Source organism: Pinus tabuliformis, chromosome 9 (genome assembly GCF_031772625.1).
Source record: "Pinus tabuliformis cultivar Carrire ecotype Pingquan chromosome 9, CPIR1, whole genome shotgun sequence".
NCBI lineage: Eukaryota > Viridiplantae > Streptophyta > Pinopsida > Pinales > Pinaceae > Pinus > Pinus tabuliformis.
In genome coordinates, this window is record NC_142307.1 from 828,750,854 (window position 1) to 828,771,153 (window position 20,300).

The 20,300-nt window shown below is 39.0% G+C and overlaps 1 protein-coding gene across 3 annotated transcripts in view; it reads left to right on the forward strand.

Moving 5' to 3' along the window:
• LOC149151347 (DEAD-box ATP-dependent RNA helicase 39-like) overlaps window positions 1-14,417 on the forward strand; it is a 59,097-nt gene extending 44,680 nt beyond the window's left edge. The window contains exons 2-4 of one of the 3 annotated variants that reach the window (XM_089439562.1): window positions 13,032-13,161; window positions 13,268-13,411; window positions 13,559-14,417. In XM_089439562.1, the coding sequence (XP_089295688.1) occupies window positions 13,032-13,037 (6 nt within the window). In that variant the 3' untranslated portion in view covers window positions 13,038-13,161; window positions 13,268-13,411; window positions 13,559-14,417. Of the gene's footprint in view, window positions 1-13,031; window positions 13,162-13,267 lie in introns of all 3 variants that reach the window. The other 2 variants (XM_089439560.1, XM_089439561.1) reach the window with 2 other exon arrangements.
• Window positions 14,418-20,300: the final 5,883 nt, after the last annotated feature.

Here is a 20,300-nt window from a genome sequence, read left to right on the forward strand (position 1 = left end):
GAAATCTAGGAAAGAGCGTCCAGCTTTCAAACAAATGAAATTGAAACAAGAAACGTCCAGCGTTCAAACCAGGTCAGGATGACCAGCATGCCAGCGCAAACGTTTCAAACCAGGTCAGGACAGCGCAAACGTTCCCATGTCAGATGAATGTCAGACAGAGAGCGCAGGTTTAATTTCAAGGGTCAGGACTGTAAAAGACAGAGGGCGCAGGTAAAGAATGGCACAAATAGCGTTGAGTGAAGGAGCAGAGAGCAGCGTTTTGTATGCAGGTGGAGCAACAACAGGAGCAGCGTTCAGGCCAGTGGAAGCGTCAGAGCAGGAGAATAATGTCAGAATTTTCTATTTGGGGAATTGTGCGCAGAGAATGCAGCTAAAATACTGCTGATAAAACATTCATGAAATGCAGAACTGACTTGCACAGAAAAGCCATAAAACAAATGGCTGAAATTGGAGCAGGACCAGCAATCGCCTGCTCTGATACCATGTTAAACACACATGGACAGCAAGAGAGATATGAAAGATAAAACATGCAATACATTTTTTATTAACATGAGATATACATTTATAGTACATTATGTGACTCTTGGGTTTCAGATCCCAAGGTCTCTTGGACTGCTTTGGTCTATTCGGCTTCCACACTAACCCATTTAGGATTAGGTGTCCAACAGTGCCTCACTGTTGCTATATTTCTTAAGTGATCTGTATCAACTTAAGTTATGCTTGACTGCACAACATTATCCTTCCTATGAGCCATCTTTTCCTTGTGTTCTTGTACATATCTCTCCAGATTCAGATATCCAATCTGTGACTGTCCTTTAAATTTATTCTGCTGATTTGCATCTTCATGCAATGCTTCAGTTTTGTTATATGTTGCCAGTTGCTCTTACTTCAAACTCCATTCCAGATGTATCTGTTTGTTTGAAGACTGCCTCTATTAGTGTCCAGAATTTCTCTGTTCTCACATTAAATTCCTGAGTTAATACATAAACTTCTATGATAACAGCACCATGGTTGTTTGCCCTATTTTCTCTAACATTAGATGACTTTCTCTGTTGCTTCAATTACTACTTAGTGATTAAGTGGAAAGCATCTTTAACAACAGTCCAAAGAATGGTTACAGGATCATATTCTTCAATGGAGTACCCCTGAGTAATGATCTTTATCAAGGAATGACTGTTAATATAGTTCAGCAAGGATTTCATAAGGACCCTTTCACTAATAGCTTCAGCAATAATGATCAAGAATTACAGGCTCCCCCTAACTGTATGCATCATCTCCTTTTGGCAGAGTCTTCTTATAAAATGCTTAGATTCTCAAAATTTAGGCCAAAGACATATGCTGTTGGCTAGAGAGCTCAAGGGACTTTCGGATTGTATTTCCTTCCTTCTCCATACTTGTGTAACTTTCTTCTTTTGCATGGTTCTAGCTTGTGTAAGAGCCCAAGTTAAGTTACAATCACGTGCCATATGACCAATGTTGTGACACTTGAAGCATTCTACATTGTTCATGAATAAGAATTCATGATTTCTTCCTGCAAAATTGTTTCTTGGAGATTGTTGGGGACTATAATATCTATCTCTATGAGATGATTGGGGACCATAACATCTATCTTTATGATATGCTTTATAGTCTTTTGCCATGTGACCAAAGTTTGTACAAGAATAACAATAACCAAAAAATGAACTTTGGTACCTGGGAGATGGAGATTTCCTTGATGTACTTCTAAAGCCTTTCTGCCTTGATATCCTTTGATGATAACCATTGCCTCTCGCATCTTTGACATCATCTACCTTTCTTCTTGGAGCAGGATTTGTTCTATTGTAGCCTTGATTTTTCTCCTTGCCTTTGCTGGAGCTGGGAGCATCACCATTTCTTTCTGGCTTCTTCACATCTCTTTTGTTTAAAGCATTTTCATTCTTGTTTGAGGATTCACCTACATATCCGAGACCTGATTTATCAGATGGACATCTGTGATAGCTGAGCATGTCATCCAAGGCTTGAGAGCTCTTCAAGATTTTGTTCATCCCTTCAACCTTTGTTCTAAGGAAGACAACCTCTTCTTCCAATCTTTCACACTCATTATTCTTCTTGGCAAGTTGTTTCTCAGTTTCTTCCTTGCTACGAGTAGCTTCATCTGCTACTATTTTAAGGGAGATGATATCTGACTTCATTTTGAAGATTTCTTCATCCTTTGCTTTCAGTTGACAGATCATGGTGTTTCTTTCCTTTCCTGCTTCATCAACCTATCCTTCTATGACTTCCAATGATTCCATAGTCTTTTTAGCTCCTTGTGCTTGTTTCCTTGCTTCTTGTAGTTGAGACTTGAGAGAGGAGACCTCTACCTTGTACTGACCAATCTCTTCTTCAAGTTTGTTCAAGCTCTTGTGCCTTTGTTCAAGTTGGCTTGACAAGATATCTTCCTGCTTCTTTGCTTTATCCAATTGATTTGTCATGGATATGACTTCTTCATGATGCTTTCTTTTGCTTTGATGATATTCCTTCTTAAGCTTGGCAAGCTCTTCATCCCTTTCTTGTACTTGAAGCTTGATGAGGTCAACTTTCTTCCTTGTTTGATCTTGGTTACCAACTAGTGCTCTCTTCTTAAGTTCCTCATTTTCCTCTTTCAAATTGTTAATCTCTTCCATGGCAGTCATAAGTTTAGCGAGGAGTTCTTCTACGAAATATTTTTCATTCTCTTCATCTTCTAAGTCTGCTTTAGCCTTGACATCATCATTCTCATGTTCAGCTTCTATGATGGGTTCTAGATTTCTTTCTAGATTTCCATCATCTTCTTGACTGATGGTCATGGTCAATGCTCCTTTTGAGTGAAGGTCATGAAGTTTGTCCCATATACCCTTTGCTGATGAACATTTTCCTAGATTGTTCTTTACAGAATCAGGTAGCCCATTCAAGATTTCCTTCATTGCTTTTGCATTGTACTCCTTGGATTCCTCATCCATCCTGCTATCAACAATCACTGATTTCCAGATTTCAATGCCTTGAGTCTGTAGGAAATTCCTCATTCTTGCTTCCCATATAATAAAGTTCCCATTGAGCCTTGGAGCCTCCTCAAATTGATTGTCTTCTATTTTAGTAGTAGAGGGAGACACATCCTTAGGAGGATTGGAGACTTTCTTCCTTGACTTCGCCATTTGTGTTCTAAGGGTCAACCTTCAAGCTGTTAAGCTTTGAATGAAGGTACCTGCTTTGATACCAATTGTTGGAAACACTGAGAGGGGGGGGTGAATCAGTGTTTCTTTTTCCCACTATTGTTTTACCAGTTAAAACATATATATTCAGAACACAAGATGAACAACAAGAATAAATGCTTTTATTAATATAAACTGTGCAGTAAAATAGATACAATACATAGATGGTTACAATCAGTTGCCAAGCTCCAACTTGGACTTTGGTGAGGCTCCAACCTCCAGAGCACCAAATCTATTTCGCCAAGATACCAATCTTGGACTTAGGAGCACAAACTCCCAAGGACTTCAATCCTTCCTACTTCTGAGGCATCAACCCCAAGGACTCCAATCCCTCTCACTTCTGAGGCACTAGCCCCAAAGGTTCCAACCCAATATTGTCAAGGCATGTTTGATAGTAATCTTCTGCTCTCAGAACTCCTCTGCTGAGTTTTGTCTGTTTACAGTTTCACTGTAGTCTCCAAGCTACAGTATCAATGACAACTAGTCTTCTTATGAATGAGTCTTTACAACTCTGTGCACTGCCGACACATAGTCTCCAATAGCCTTCATGCTCTCTGATAATGTCTTCACACAACTCTAGTTAGTCTATTGTTAGCTGCACTAAGCTCTGCATAAAGAACAACTTCCTGTTCAAGCTTATGTTCTCTGCTGGCTACTTCTCCCCTTCGACTGTCTGCTGTCCTGTTGGCCCTTCGGCCCTTTTTCCGTTCAGCTGGATCCTCTCATTGCCTCTGTCTCCTCCAGCTTATTTTCACAAAAATGTTCAACATCGTTCACCCTCCTTCAACAACATTCACCCCTTGTTGTTCTCTGCTTTTTCTGTCTTTTATTCATTCCTCATGCCTCTGTCCATTCATTTCTACTTACATCGCATCTTAGACTTCCTCAACGCTCGCTGTCATTTCCTCTGTGCTCACTTGCTTCTTCATCTTCCCATCTTTCGGTTTCCTCCGCCTATTCGTTCTCACAGGACACGTTGAATCAATGGCCAGGTCCAAACGATCCACGGAGAACCCATCTTCCCTGTTTTCCGTAATAGTGCTCCGTTTGGCAATGATGTCGGGCATACACAGAGTTCTGCTTCATTTAACGGATAGCCATGTCCAATCGCAATTAGTATCGCCATGAATCACCCCATTTACCTGACGTTCAGCCTTCTAAAAATCATTGGACACAGCCATCGTAAGCCTTTCGGCTTAAAACCACCCCGCAAGCAAAAAACACGGTTACACAGGAAAATATATGAAAAACAGGCGAGAAACACTAATGGCGGATTTCAAATTTAGTTTACCCACACCTATTCCTATATCGGGTCCGTGCTTAAATCGCAATCGGCAATTCGTGACTCCTGGGGATCCTTTATATATTGGACCCATGACTCCGCCGATGGTCGATGGCTGATCCTCCACTGCTCCGATGGATCGGATGCGATATGGTATTAAACCATGGTTTATATGCCCGTCGGGTCCACAGCCTTATCGCAATCGGCGCTTTCATGTGGCAAGGCTTCTTAGCTTGCGATTTGCGACGGATGCGATGATAGGTTAAGTCATATTGTAATGTAGTGGCGGGTCCGCATACGTTCATTGCAATCGGGGGGTTGCTCTTGGCGGAGGTCTGATGTGATATCGCTATCGGTGATCTTAATGGACCGCTTGACATATTGTAGCACCCGCTTCCGAAGTGCCGATGCGATAATCGCTATTGGCGATCGCAAGTCGCACAGGGTCAGGGCTTGACGTTAACGCAAACCACTCCATTTTTGCGATGCGATATTAGGTGTCGGACCCGCTATGACTCACTACTCCCATGTAATAAGTTTCAAGTCCGGTTTCCGCCTCCGATAGTGTAACGGCATATATACGTGAGTTTTGGCCCCCGATAGTGTATTCCTTTGGCATTGTTGCTCTGATAGCTGTGAATGCATATATAGATGGGTTTTCTCCTCTGATGGCTCCCGATAGTGTTATCTGTGGCATATATGGCTCTGTTTGCTGTTAACCGCATCCATTGCTCCTCCGATGGCTCCTGATAACTCTGTCTGCTTCCTCTATGGCTCCGATGGCTCTGTTTATATATTGCTCCATTTGCTCCTCTTCTTTGGCATATATGTATGGTCTATAAATATGGCTCTGATAGCTCTGTTTTGGCATATATTACAAGCAGTGTTCCTCTTGCTCTGATATGGCTCCTCTTGCTCTGATATGCCCTCCGATGGCTCTGATGGCTCTATTTGCTTTGTTTGCTCCTCTTGCTCCAATGTGGCTCCTCTGGCTTGGCAATGTCTTTCAAAGCCCTTCTTTGATACCTTCATACTCTGTCTTTTCCGATATGCCTCTCTTGCTCTGATATTCTACAATATGCTTTGATGTGACTCTGTTGTTAACTCCTCCATTAACAGACTCTTGCTTATGGCTTGGCTATCCTGATGGCCTTGCTCCTGTCTCTTCATGGATCTGTTCTGCTTCCCCTTGGCTTCATGTCATCCTCTAGTATCCAGAATATTGCCATATTGACATCAATGACAACCTAGGTCAACACTGACAGCAGTAGTTATCATCGGATGAGTTGGTTCATTGCATTGTTGTCTTCTCCTACTGTCCACTATGCCACTTGATCTGTATTTTTGGTGCATCCATTTTTGTTCCAGCTGATGTGATGACCACACAAAATAGTGATATGAATCGATTGCATTTGGAGTTACAGCAATGGTCAAACATTGGCATCGCAACAACAGTCTCGTTAGTGTCACAACAACAGTCCTGTTAGTGTTGCAGCAACGTGACCAATGTTGCAGTGCTCAACTGATGTTGTAGCATTACGTTTGGTGTTGCAACACTCAACTAATGTGGTAATGTCGTCTCTGGTGTAACAACACTGAACTGATGTTGTAGTGTCGTGTATGGTCTTGTAGCAACGGAGCATGGCTAGTGTTGCAGCAACTTGATTGGTCTTGCAGCGTTATGTTTGGTGCTACAACAACTGAAGTATGGTGTAGTAGCAACACGACTAGTGTTGTAGCAGTTGTGGGAGTACCTGTAACACCAATTCTCACATGCCTTTTCATTAATAAGTGTGCAAGAATTGTGAAGTCCCACTAGCACAACCAGTTGTGGATGGGCCTCATCAGCGAGGCGACCCAGGATCAAACCTCATGGGGGATGGTTGTGCCCTGTGCTAGGGGGAGGAGACATGCAAAAAGATCCAATCATCTAACGACTGGTGTGGCCCAGGCCAGGTGCGATCCCCAAGTGACTTTGATGACTTAGATGCCCATGAGTCGCGGCTCCTCAAGTCACAGGGCAAGCCTGGAGGATCACAAACAACTTGAAAAACAAAAAAAAATAAGTGGGCAAGAATTAGTTTTTCCTTGGATTGCACTAACAAAATCCTTTAAAATGACATGAGAGTCAGGAAATTGTAGCTTAAGCAAAATGGATCATTATGAGTATGTTTAGATTAGTGTTCAATGGGGACGCGTTTCCCAAGGTGGGGTGCTTGCTCCCCACATTTTGTAGGAAAATTTTAAGTTCTCTGTAGCCCTCCCTTGTTTCAGTTTTCTTTGCATATGGTTTAATGCCCACAAGCCCACATCATCGTGCTGATATATATAAACTTAATGCAAATTTTAAAAGAAACATAATAGGACTACTTCCACTTCTCTTTTATTTTCTCCTTACAGCTGATAAAATAAGGCAAGCATTCACATATAAAATGAGACACTAGGATTTGTGGTCAACACTGACCCTGGAAAAACCCACACGGTTAAAACTTAAAACCAGTCTAGAAGAGGAGTTTTATTGCTAATCTCAGAGAAATAATTACAGCATTAAATAACTCATCAAAGGACTTATCTCTCCTTTGAAACTTGTGCCAGCTTCTAGAAATTCGGGCCACTGTTTGCTACTGTTCTGGAATTCTGCCCTGTAACTCGGGCCACTGTCCAGTACATTTTCAGCCTCCTCTGCTCAGAAATTTGAGCCACTGGTCTGAGACTTCAGCCCTTAATTCCAGCACTGGTAATCTCTGCTAACTCCTTGAAACTCGAGCCACTGCACAGGAATAAACACCTCTGACTGTGTGCCACTAACAACAGTTTCTCTGGTGTGAATTTCAAGTTCCAGCCCAGATTTTAACTCCTCAAAATGTGGGCCTGAGATACCACAATTAATGCAGTCTCTCCCTCAAAACCTGCACTGAATCCTTCTTGATTTGCACACTGAAGACTCTGTAGCTGCCTAGAACTGCGTGCTACAGTGTTTCCTTGAAACGTGGATCTGTCTCCTTGGGGTACGAGCTGTAGGTGGTATTCTCCTTGCTGTAGCTTAGTCTCTCCTTCAACAATGGCTATCTTGGCCTCAAACTCTTCTCCTCCTTGCTTTAACCTTGCACTTGAAGAATGAATCTCTCCTTTGCCTTTTCTCCCTTTTTAGTCTTCTCTAATGAAGAGAAGCCCTAACCCTATGATCAAGGGCTGAGATTAGATCTCAGCTCTCCTTGATCAAGGGTGGAGATCTAATCTCCCATTGACCCCCTTTTCATGTCTCCCCCTTCATTAATGACTCCCCTAGTCACTTTAATAACTTTAAGTTGTACCATGTACTTTTTCTCATAAAGTCACTTTAAAAACATAAAGTGACTTTAATATTATAAAGTACTAAGTACCTTTTGAACCTCATAAAGTGACTAAAAGTCACATGACTTTAATAACTCACTAGAAAGGTGTCTTGTGTGTTTTCCTAGGCAAAAGGAAAAAAGCACTAGGAAACACTTCCTCAGTGCCCTTTTTCCTAACAAGTTTCCCATGCACTAGGGATGCGGCGGGGGGGCACCTGGGAAAATGTTTCCCCATGTTTCTCATGCACACGGGATGGGGAGGGTGTTCAGGAAAATGTTTCCCCATGTTTCCCATGCACTTGGGATGGAGAGGGGGGGTGCCTGAGGAAACGTTTCCCCACATCCCCCTTTTGGGGAAACTCGGGCAGACACAAGGGGAAACATTTCCCCAATGTGGTGGACACCTTTCCCCAAAAGGGGTGCTTGTGGATGCCTCCCCTCGTCCCGCCCCCTCGAAAGGGATTGGACACCCCCTGATTAATGCTATGTGATTAATGGTAATGTTAAATTCTTCTTTATCTTTTCATTTTCATCCTACTTAAATTTTTAACATTACCATTAATTGACTGAGGATGTTTGAGAGTGGTTCTGACCTCGTTGGATTTCATATCAAGAAAATAGAATTTTAGATCCCACTCAAAATCTGATAGACTTAACAATTTTTAGGATTTTAGGATTTGGGGGATTGCAATGTTTCCATTGGACTCTATTATGTATAAGGGTATGGAACTAGCATTTAATCAAGAGCACCAAGCCCTCCATGTACCTCTATGTTTTTGGTATTGATTATTTAACTCCCCTATCTTGACCCTAGTAAAATTGTACCTATCACTCAAACAGAAATTCGACTTGACATGCTAAGCTTTTCCTATCTTATTTTGATGCTTAGAGGGTGATATTGATGATAAGGATTCCAATATACGCAATGATTTTAATGATATGTAGGTATTTGTTGTAGCATGATTTTTTTTGGACTATAAAGGCCATCTAGAGCCCTTTTTTGATGTATTTTTGGTTCAAATATGAATTGCACTTGGTGCTACTTTGGTTATATGCACCCTTGCTATATATATGAAAAGCTTTGCATATTTGTGTATAATGGTTTGGATTCATATGGATGCACATGAATATTTATGTACTTTTTTTCAAAATTTGAATATTTACGTATTTTTCAAAGTTTGAATATTTATGTATTTTTTGGTCGACTGGTTTTTGGTCCATTTTTTTTTCTAGTTCCCATTTTTGGGGGCGGCTGATTTTTTGGTCTAATTTTTTTTAGTTTTTATTTATTTATTTAATTTTCTTTAGTTCTCAATTTTGGGGTTGACTGGTTCGACCACCAGTCCAGTTTTGATAACATTGGTTCATTGTCCATTGTTCATTTTTAGTTTTAACTTTTGAGTCTTGACTCTAGATACTGATGACCTTAGACCAAGTCTTTGACTTGTCACTTTTTACTATTTTTGAGTTTGAGTAATTTCAATTTACTATTCTAGTCTTTGGACTTTAATATCTACTATTTTGCTTAGAACTAATTAGATTTTAAAATAATGAATTTAAATCAATGTATACAATATTTTACTATTTCTATTTCACTGAATCATTTATGATGTACGAATTGATGTATTCCATTATTGAATTTGAATCATGTGTGTATATACACACAAACACACACACCCAAATGTCCCCTTGCCCCCCATGAATTTCCCTAAAATTTGGGGGTGCTCCCACACGTGACACCTGTGCGTCTCCCCATTCTCACACCCCGTCCCCGAAACTTGGTGGAACAATGGTTTAGACAAAAAGGAGGCTAATGGTGATGGTCAAAAAGGAAAAGGATGGGTGCAAAAAGGTGATAATTTAGGTGCTTGTCAAGGGGGTCCAACATCTCTCAGTGCTATAATGGGAAGAGGGAGCAATCGTGGAGGCATGAGTTACCCCTTTCCTTAGTTTGCTTTTGCCACCTCTTTGGGGCGCCTTTTACTTTAATGATTTATCTTCCGCTCTTGCTAGCTTAGGAGATCAAGCTTGCTTTATGCCTTTTCAATACCCCTTAAATATGTGGCAGTTTCTCGCTCATCAGGGTTGCGATATTCAAGAGTTTCTTTCAGATAAAGAATGAAATGCTAAGGAACTAGGTGATGGCTAATGAGGGGGTAGAGCTCATGCTAGGCTTTTTCCCACACACTTACTAAGTCCCAACTATCTTTTGCATTTTTCTTTTCTTGAGCTGTGGCTTTATATGTGTTTATCATTCTTTTAGCTGCATCAACCTTTTAGGGAAACTTTCCAGGCCCTAACTCAGAGATGAAGATATAGGGTGCCAATCCCAATGACAAATGACAATCAACCCAAAGAATGGATGTGGATAATAAGGGGAATATGGAGTTTGATAATTATGGATTACCTTGGGTACACTACTTCAACTAATGCCCCTCCTGAAGGAAGGACCTCAAGGGAGGTCACACTGGACTAGGGATAAAGGATAACCTCCTAGGTGAAGCATGGGAACAAGGGTACAATCAAGAGCGGTCAATCTTCCAACTTGGCCTGTGATCCATATCAATATGCCCCAAAACATTAAAAGAAAGCACATGATTACAATAATGGTTAATGTACCTTGGTCCTTCCGATAGATGACCCATCTTCTTGAAGCATGTCAGATGGGAGGGATCACTCACTGAATATCTGTGGGGCATCATAGGGTTGTTGGCTGGCTGGATGTCAAATGAGGAGCCAAATTTTCTCCTATGGGTTACCTACTACAAATTCAGATTTTTTTGTTTTACTCTGAAGACATGAGATAGGAAGCCAAATCACTGTTGATTTTCTTGAAGATTTCCTACTTCATGGTCTGTATAGCAAGGAGAGGAAGGCAAACACAAATTGGACTTGTTCTTAGGGACTTTCTATAGTGTCAAAGTCAGAAAATCAGAAGATTATATAATGGTCATTGTTGCCTATAGATCAGGGCCTACTCTCAAAAGTCAATTGTTGATCCATGTAGTTTTTGAATGGTTAGAAAACCTCTACAACCGGATTATTCACAATTTATAGCTCTTGTCTTGGTCTTACAATTATGAGAAACATAGTGCTCAATGGATTTTAGCATAGGTTAGTTCTTATTGAATTTACCTAGCCAGGAAAATTTGCAGAAGTGTGCTACTTTGTCCTCAATCTCTACAATGGCTAGTGAGATTTCTGTAGGTCCAACCATTTTCCAAACATGGAGATTTCTCTGACAACTACTGAAGTTTCTTCCCCCCATAAATGAGCAGAGATTCAAAGGTGATAGAGGGGTTCCTGAATGGGAAACTGACACGAGCATCTTTGAGCCAGAACCCTGAGTGGGAGAATGCAGCCCTCCTGTTACTGACTATCTAGAAAAAATGGCAGAGAGCACAAATCACTACAAGGTGCTCAGAGTCTCAGCTCACAAACAGAACTTCAATCACTCGAAATGGACATGATATATTAGCTAAGGTATTCGAAAATTTTGGGAACAATTATGGAGCTAGACTTTTGGGAGAAATTATAGTGTCTTACACTTGGTTGCCAATAAAAATAGAAGGTTAAAAGTTGACATTTTGTTATGGAATAAATATATATTCATATTGTATTTATTCATTAGTTGACTGGATAGCAAAATAGCAGGGAACAGAGGTCCTCTCAGCAGTTCTCAGACCAGACGCAGAGCTAGAGTCACCCAAAATGGACATGAATTTTTGGGCAAGGTATTTTAAATTTTTGGGAACGTTCACGGGGTTATACTGTAAGGAAATGATGGTGTATGTGTTATCCTGTGTGATAGTACACCATATTCAGGAAGAGTAAATTAGCAGCCATTCAAAAAGGGTGAATTTGGTTGATTGGAAAAGAATGTCGAAAATTAACACTCTGTTTTGGAACACACATACTCCTAATGTTTTTTCCTTCAAAATATGTTTGTATTTTGCTTTAAATTTTTTGGGAACAATTATGGAGCCAGACTATTAGGAGAAATAATGGCCTCTGTGCTGTCATAGTACAGGAATTTAAAAAAGGTGAATTTGGCTGATTGGAAAAGAAAGTCAAAATTTGATATTCTGTTTTAGAATACATAGATATTCCTAAAGCTTTTTCTTTTGGATTATGTTTATTTTGTCTTTTTAATGGAATTATATGTACAAATCATATTACAAAAAAATTAAAGAGTGGAATATAGGCCACCAGTGAGGAGCATAAATCAGGTAATTAAGTATAGTATATACCCCTTAAGCTTAGATTTCAATTAATTCTTACATCGCACAAAATTGGCATGAATGATGTTATTAAACTAGTGCCATAAAATCTAAAAAAAATCCCTGGAGGGAAAGCTGGCACGCATAAACTTTCAACCAAGAAGTAACCAACACTGCAAGAAGGGACCAAGTAGTCCACCAGCTGGACACTTTTTGCCTATTAAATTTGAAACATCCCCTTTTTGCTTTCCCTGCTCTTTCCTGTATTGCAGTGTGTCATCTATAGTCAGCCAGTGGAATGGAGTTGCACATGTTGTATAGTGTAAGTTGTTTATCCAGCAGACCTGAGAAAAGGAAAGGAATGATCTTTTTTCTCTATTTTTTTCTAACATATATTACATCCTTGGCCGGAACAGGACTGAATGCAGCAAACAAATTTGAGGTTCTCAGTGGCCGTCAATGACAGTTCTGATGTCAATAAAATTGTGAATTTTGGGGAAAATGACATGATGGCTTTCCCAGAACATTGCTACAGTACTTCTAAGTTGGAAATTGATACGTTATTGTTATTATTGTTATGTTTTATAAATTATAATAGCAATGGCTGTAAAAGCTATTCTTCAGGTACTTGTCGTGGATATAGAGTCTGGGCTAGATGTTTCATCCTGTGTCTCTCTATATCTTGGGTAAGGTGGTTCTGTCAGTTGCTTGTTAAAGAAAGGCATGTTTTTAAGCACAAAGCTGCTTATCATATAGATCAATAAAAGGTATAGATAGAAATCCTAGATAGTAGAATTGTCTGAGAATTCTCATACTTTACAACATGACTGCATGTAATGATACAGTCAAATGGCTTTTCCTTTCATTTGGTGAAGGTTATCTAGTATTGCAGAGGAGTGCTAACAAGCTTTGTAATTGCAAATTAAAAATAATACTTGTGGATATCATGTCTTTGTAATCTAATATTGCAGCTTTTCTTTTTCAGAGTTGAGAATCTCAACAAGTTTAAGAGTGATGACGGTGACTGTTCCACGTTAGTGTGCACAGACTTGGCAGCTCGAGGGCTTGATTTAGCTGTTGATCATGTTATTATGTTTGATTTCCCGCTTACTCCAGTAAGTTATGAGTCTTTTAAGTATTCCTACTGTGTTAACATATCACCTCAAATGCTTTGCAGTAGCTTAAAAACCCATTATGACTTTCTACTTTGCTTTTTTGTAGATAGATTACCTTCATCGGACTGGAAGAACTGCTCGGATGGGAGCTAAAGGCAAGGAATTTTATTCTGCAATCTGGCTTTTGTTTCATTGCCCCTGCTATTATTTTCAGTTTCCTGGACATCTCTGAAAATAAATGTTAAGCAAGGTGGGAAGAGAAAAGCAATAACAGAAAGGATGGGCAATGTATTAATCGAGAGAAGCACCATTGTTTTTGTCTTTATGCCATTTTTTTCACTTCTCACCCTAGCTTTTTGACATAATGATCTTTTGAGGAATGACACCTCTTTTGCAGGTAAGGTGACAAGCCTGGTTACAAAGAAGGATATCACTCTAGCAAGTCAAATTGAAGAGGCTATAAGAAAAAATGAGAGCTTGGAAGAACTTACAACTAATAAAGGAAGGTATGAAGCAGTCAAGCAAAATCAGATCCAGAAAAAAGGGAAGGAAACTACAAAGCCTAAAGAGAGATCATCTGCAAAAGGAAATAAAATTCAGAGGACCGGACGTCCTTTGATATCAAAGCTTGGTTCTAAGGGACTGTCAAATTCTGTACCAAAGAAGTATAAAAGTATTTCAAATACAAAGAAGGCTAAAGTGGTAAAAGTTCCCTTGACAGGTTCCAAGGAAAAGAAGACACTTGTCCCCAAAAAGTTAGGAGGAAGGCCTAAAGTCCAGAAGAGGGGACAACCTTCTGTAGTCAATTCCATAAGCAAGCATTGACATCTAGGCTTTCTGTAGTTGGTTTTAAAGGGAGACAAACATCTGGGGATAAAAATGGAAAAGGTAAAGCAAAGATAAAGTCCTAGCTTATGTAATATTTCATCAATAGGATGACTTCAAGCAACATGCCGCAACATTAGGCTGGGCTGATCTTTGGCTCAGAGAAGTGTGGAAATACTAAAAGAAGACTTATATACAGATGTCTGCACTTCTCAACCTTAAAAGGGCATGTTCAAGCAAGAAAACCATGAGCAAGTGTTGGAATATGACATGTTGACCAAAAGGGATTGTCTTTGGGCCTAGACCTCAATATTTAAATGGAATATTCTAGTTTTGTAAAATATTCATTTATCATTCTCTGAATACATGCACTATTGAAAAACTTTTAGGGCTCACTGTATCTGAAAGGGAAACTGATTTTCATGGGTGTCAAATGCATTTCTCATTCTTATCCAGTTGTATTCCTGTTTTGCATTTTTGCTACTCTTCAAGCATGTACTACAATGACTACTAGGTTATCATGAAATTCTAATTTTGTTGGTCAACTCTATTCATTTTCAATATACATCTCCAGTGAGGATCTCTAATTTTTTATTGAAAGCTTTGATGAGAAGATTAGTTTGACTAAAGATAATTATTCTCATTTAAAGAAAGGAGAACTCAGATCAAGGCTCATTGTTCCAAACTATGTGTAAGCCCTAACAACCCAATCTAATTACAAAAATAGGTGTCTTGCCATAGAATTCTACACGATAGAGTACGAGGCCACCTTTGACCTACAAATAAAACATAAAACAAGATATATTAAAACTACAAAAACAAGAAAGTATTTAAGTATTATGCAACTGGTCATCATCAAGAGTCCTAGAAGGAACTTCAGAGTCCATGACAAGGGAGTATTTATTAATTTCTCATAAAGTTTACGATAGAAATTATAGTACAACAAAAGTAAAAAGCTAAGAAGTAGTGGTTATCTTTATGAGATGGACAATTAGTTCATCTGGGGAAAAACATGAACGACAGCTGGATAAACAAATGAGAGTTGGCATACAGAACATGTATAATTCATACAGACTAGAAAATATAGATCCATCATTGTAATTTAAATGGAACCAGCAGATGGGATGTCTGGTGAACAGACTATAATCTGTTCTGTGAATTGTTTGCCATGAGAGGTGTTAGCATCTGACATTTTGGTTGGTATACAGTTCTGTTAAAAAAGAACTCCAGGCATGATAGCAATTTATGTTGTAAATTTCCACAAGGTGATGCCCTCCAGATTAGCAGGTGGTGTATTATGTGATAGAAAATTATGAAGAAGTTGAATCAGACAAGTTTTCAGAAAAGTGGAGCATATGATTGTCTGCAGGGAGATCTGCCTGGAAGATTCTTCTGCCATAGTTTAGATAAAGACTTGTATTATAGTTGAGAAAAAAAAACGTGTTTTGTTGTTAAGCAGTGTCTTCATATAATTGAGATGTCGCAAGAGTGCTTTTGAGTGGGTGAAAGAGCTGTCAGAAAATTGGTGATTCCTGCACAATAAAATGCCAATGTTGGTTATCCTTTGCATTGTTTGCGATGTGGTTATCCTTGGAAGTCCTGATTCTGACTGGATCACAGGTTCGAGGTATCAACATGCCTTATTGGTGACGATAACGGAAAACATAACACTTAAATGCTAATAAAATTCCATAAATTTAGTGGGAAAAATTATGTTTCTTGGAAGCCAAATATGAAGTCAATTCTCGAGTTCAAAGGCCTATGGCAGATGGTCATAGCACAAGATGTTGGATTGACTGATCATGCTCAACAGAAGAATTTCAATGACCAGAATTGGGAAGCACTGATGGTCATGATCCTATAATTAGTGTATGACGCAGAGAATGTGGATAAAGCATAGAAGAAATTGCATATTCCATATGAAGGTTTTAACAAGACATGTAGTATATTTCAAAAATAAATTATAAGGCTTTGAAAGTGCAGGAAGATGGATATCATCAGTTGATGATCTTACTAGTCTAAAGGATACTGCAGTTAGTGGGAAATTGGAGGGAAAAAATATTCACGTCAACAATCTACTATCGGAGAATCCTGTTGAACTTGAAACACTTTCTATTGTTGTTGAAATTGAAACACTATCTTCTAAGAAAATTGTAGTGATGTTCTGGAAAAAGTAGTGAAGAGGCACACGTTATGATGGAGGGAGAAGGAATTTGTTGCAAGATTTGGAGGTAAGGGACAACACTGAAATAAAGCCCCAGAGCTTCACCTAGCATTAAAAGCCAAATAGTGAAGAAAGGATGTAATACCCCAATTTTGATCCCTGGTTCAATGTTGTGTATGTACAATATCAATGGCTAAAAACTAGCAAATGTAATTTGTAACTGAATATTGAATATATAGTAAAAGGTACATCACGGGCTATAGAAGAGAAGGATAAAATAGGGGGGGCTATTACTCCACAGGAGTGAAAGGACAAAGGGGTTAAGTATGAAAAGAAAATGACCTTAGTCAAGGGATTCAAACCATGGTCTTGTAAAACTTGTCTTTTGGTATTAGTTAATCACTATTTTATTAAGCCATGGGAGGGTTAGTGCACAAAGGAGATATGTGGCCCCTTCATGCCATGCAACTAAAAGCTTTACCTTTGCCATGCAAACAGACTGTAGTGGTTTGATTTTTGAAGGTTTGAGAGGGGGTTTGAATGTTGCTGTTATTCAAATTATCAGAGTCGAACTCATAAAAAAATGGAATTTACCTTGCAAACTATCCTTTGGGGAAATCTAAAGAATTGTCATTAAGCGAACTATTGTGTATACTAAATTCAAATTTTGAAATCTGTAGGCATGAATTAAGTGAGAATTATGGCAATATGGAGTGATAATCGCTGTCTTTTGAGGAAATTCACTACCATTGATAATTACCTGGAATTTCAGTAGTGAGATCTTATTGCCAGCTTGTGTTCGATCTCTAGAGGAAAGAGGGATAGCTTGAGGTATTGCTGAATACATAAAAAAATCCATTCCTTCAGTTGTGCAAGATGATGAGGAAGTGTTGTTGATAGGGAATTGTTGTAGGTGTAATTATGTTTGCAAACCTAGAAACTGGGCTAGGAGAAGAGAAATTAGAGTTTACCATATAGAGAGTGTGCCTTGTGGACTTACAGCCTCAACATGGACTTATAGCCTCAACTTGGGGGTGGCTTCTATGGTAGAGAGAATGTTGCAGTAGGGATCCTATAGTTGGGTGGAACATCCATCTTCTGCAACCAATTGTCGGATAAATTAGTGTTCATAAATATATTTGTGAATTATGTTGAATTAAAATTGAATTGGTATGGTTTATGTCATGGCTGAATTAATTTCCAGCTTGTTTTTCTAGCTACTTGTGTTAGCTAGCATTTATGATTTATGAATAATTGAATTTACATTTAGATTGCATAAAGATGTAGTGTCATGCCTGCCTAAATTAAATAGTTAATGACAAAATAATTTGTTCAGTTCCTTAGTAAATTGGTGCAAATTTGGGTGGTTGAGAGAAGTACCCCATATTCTCAAAGTGGACAAAGGGTATTGGTTGTAACAGAATGACATCAGAGCTATAGGTTACAATGCTAGGGTTGTATGGGCAAGAAGTCAACTGTCTATTAAGAAATTGCAGTTGTGCCATAAGTGTTTGACATAATTTCTCCATGAGAATAATCAGCAAAAATAGTATTTAAATTTTGCAAGAGTTGAGTTGAATATTGCAATTATCCAAATGAAAGGGTGTTAAGAATATTTGGGTAGCTTATGAAGGCATGAATGAAGAAATGCTTGAATTTTAGAATTAGCAGTGCGAGGAGAAAGGAATGTCTAGAGCCATGACTCTTAGTTTAGAAGCCCAATTTGGGTATGGGTGTAGTCATTGAAAGGCTAATTCAGAAGGAATAATTTTGATGGCTCAAGCCTTGGAGAATTGCTTTAGAGTTCTTTAAAACTTAAGAAGAAGATTCATGTAGCCTTGAGTTGATGACACTAATGGAGTGCATACTTACGAATGCTTGGAAGATAATGATACAAGTCTAGAATGAAGAAAATGCTACAAGCCAATAATGCTACAATGGATTGAAGTGCAAACTTCTTTTAGATTTAGAGCAATATGAACAATAATCAAATAATATAATTGAAGAATGTTGTTGTAGAGGAGACATGGAAGATAGACAAAGACTTGGCATCTATGAAGAAGTTATAGGTCCAATTATCAACATAAAAGAGGCAAATTCTAATGATCATGGAAATAGAATGGAGTAATTAAAGTTGGTTGAAACTATAAGGAATTTGAAATGGAGGTGCATCATTGTAGAGAGGTGCATCATTTTAAAGATGATAATGAGGCAATGTTGAAAGCTCAAGAGGAAAAAAAATAGTGGAACACTTAGTTACTATAGAGTTTGAGAAAAATGGATTAGAGTCGAGGTATGACAGTGGAGTTAAAGTCCATTTAGGAAGAAAAAACCATGGAAGATCCCAACATTAAATAAGTGTTAGCAGAAGTAAAAAACATCATTACTCACCAACACATGCCTTTTTTTATCAAGAGAATCGATAGACTTGCCACTTGTCATTGAGGAAACATGGGATTGAGTCAGTGGGACTGCCATTGTACTCCTAAGCCTAGCACGACTGCCCAAAGCCTCGCTAGACAGATAAATCCAGTTTCGAACCTATGTGGGGCCCTTGTATTGGTTGGCAAATGGTTTTCAGTGAGGGACATCCATCGTTTGGCCTAGCTCGATGGGCTTATTCACCAAAGAAGCCATACACATCCAAAGGGTCATAGAGCAACCCAAAAGTGTCTCTATGTTGACATCAAAATGAGAAGGTATGTGCAAAAGTAGTGGCAAGGAGAGCTTGGGAAGATCAAGCCACTCAATCTTGATGGTGAAAACAACATGGGATAAGGTGTTGAAGCGTAGTTGTTGGGAATAAAAATAATAGTGCCTAGTGATCCACACTGTTACCGCTCAAACTAGCAGGGGACCTAAAGGGGATTCCTAAAGGGTCAAATGTTAGACCAAGGGCAACAAGTGGAGACTTAGCCCACTGTCACCTCAGGTAAGGCTCTCTACTGTTTACGAATCGATGGGAGGAGACCTGATATATATGGAGTCACAAATGAAAGATAAATCAACAAATGGATATAAAGTGACCTAAATAATCCCTTTCCAAATGAAGTTGAAGAATGGAGCTTGCTTGCTTTCTAAGCAAGGTACAATGTCTTCTAGGAGGAGGATGTGGGGATTTGAGGGCTAGGTTTATGGGATATGACTTGTGAAAGAGCTTCCATCTCCCTAAAATCCTTTTTCAAATTGGTATCACAGGTGGTTCTTGAAGAATTGTCTTTCAAAGGAGTGAGACCACACGGGACTAGGTGGGCCCAACCTAGGTCAAGAGGCAAGGATTTATCAACCAATGATGTTCTTAACCCATACAAGAAGAGGGAAATGATCAAAGATTTTTTTTTCACTTAAAGGTGTTGACTTGATCCTATGAGACACTAGCGTTGGGGATACTAGGGCAAAGTTTGATCTCAGAGCTAGGGCTTGGATTTTCTCACAACTCCATCGTTAGAATGACTTCAAAATTGGAGGATGCCTTGAGGACACACCAACGCAGGAGAGGCTAGGAGATCGAACTTTTTGGAGGGCTATTTTGTCGAGAAAATGATGGCCTAGGTGACCCAACTTGGCTAGACCTAGGAAAAGGTGAAAAATATTTGATTTTGGTTGACCACCTCTTGGTAGATTAGTGCCTTAGTCTTGGGAGAATGTAGTCTATGATAAATATGAGTGATGACCTTGTTTCTTAGTTAAGGAGGCCTTAAGACTACCTCATTACCCTTTTAGGGCAAAGGGAAGTAGCCTTACAACTTTTATACTTTGACTTGCAAAAGGTGATGGCTTATCAAGATCCATTCGTTGATAGAATTATCCTTTGGAAATTTCATTCAAATTACATAGCCCATACATTGAAAGATACTATATAGAGACAAAATTCCACAATTTAAGCAGAAAATGCATGCAACAATTAGCCCTAAATATAACGAAAATCTCAATCCAATGTATATGACAAAGTAAAACAAGAATAACATGACATGCATGTACTTAGATGTAATAGAACATATCCAACCATCCACAATTTAACAATAGAGAAGCTCCAAGATAAAATAAACCAAATCCAAACATCAAAATTCATCCATAAAGTTCCAATTCATCCTCCAAGAAAAAATGTGAAATTCTCAAGAGAGAGAAGTGATCCAATCCAAAGTGATGA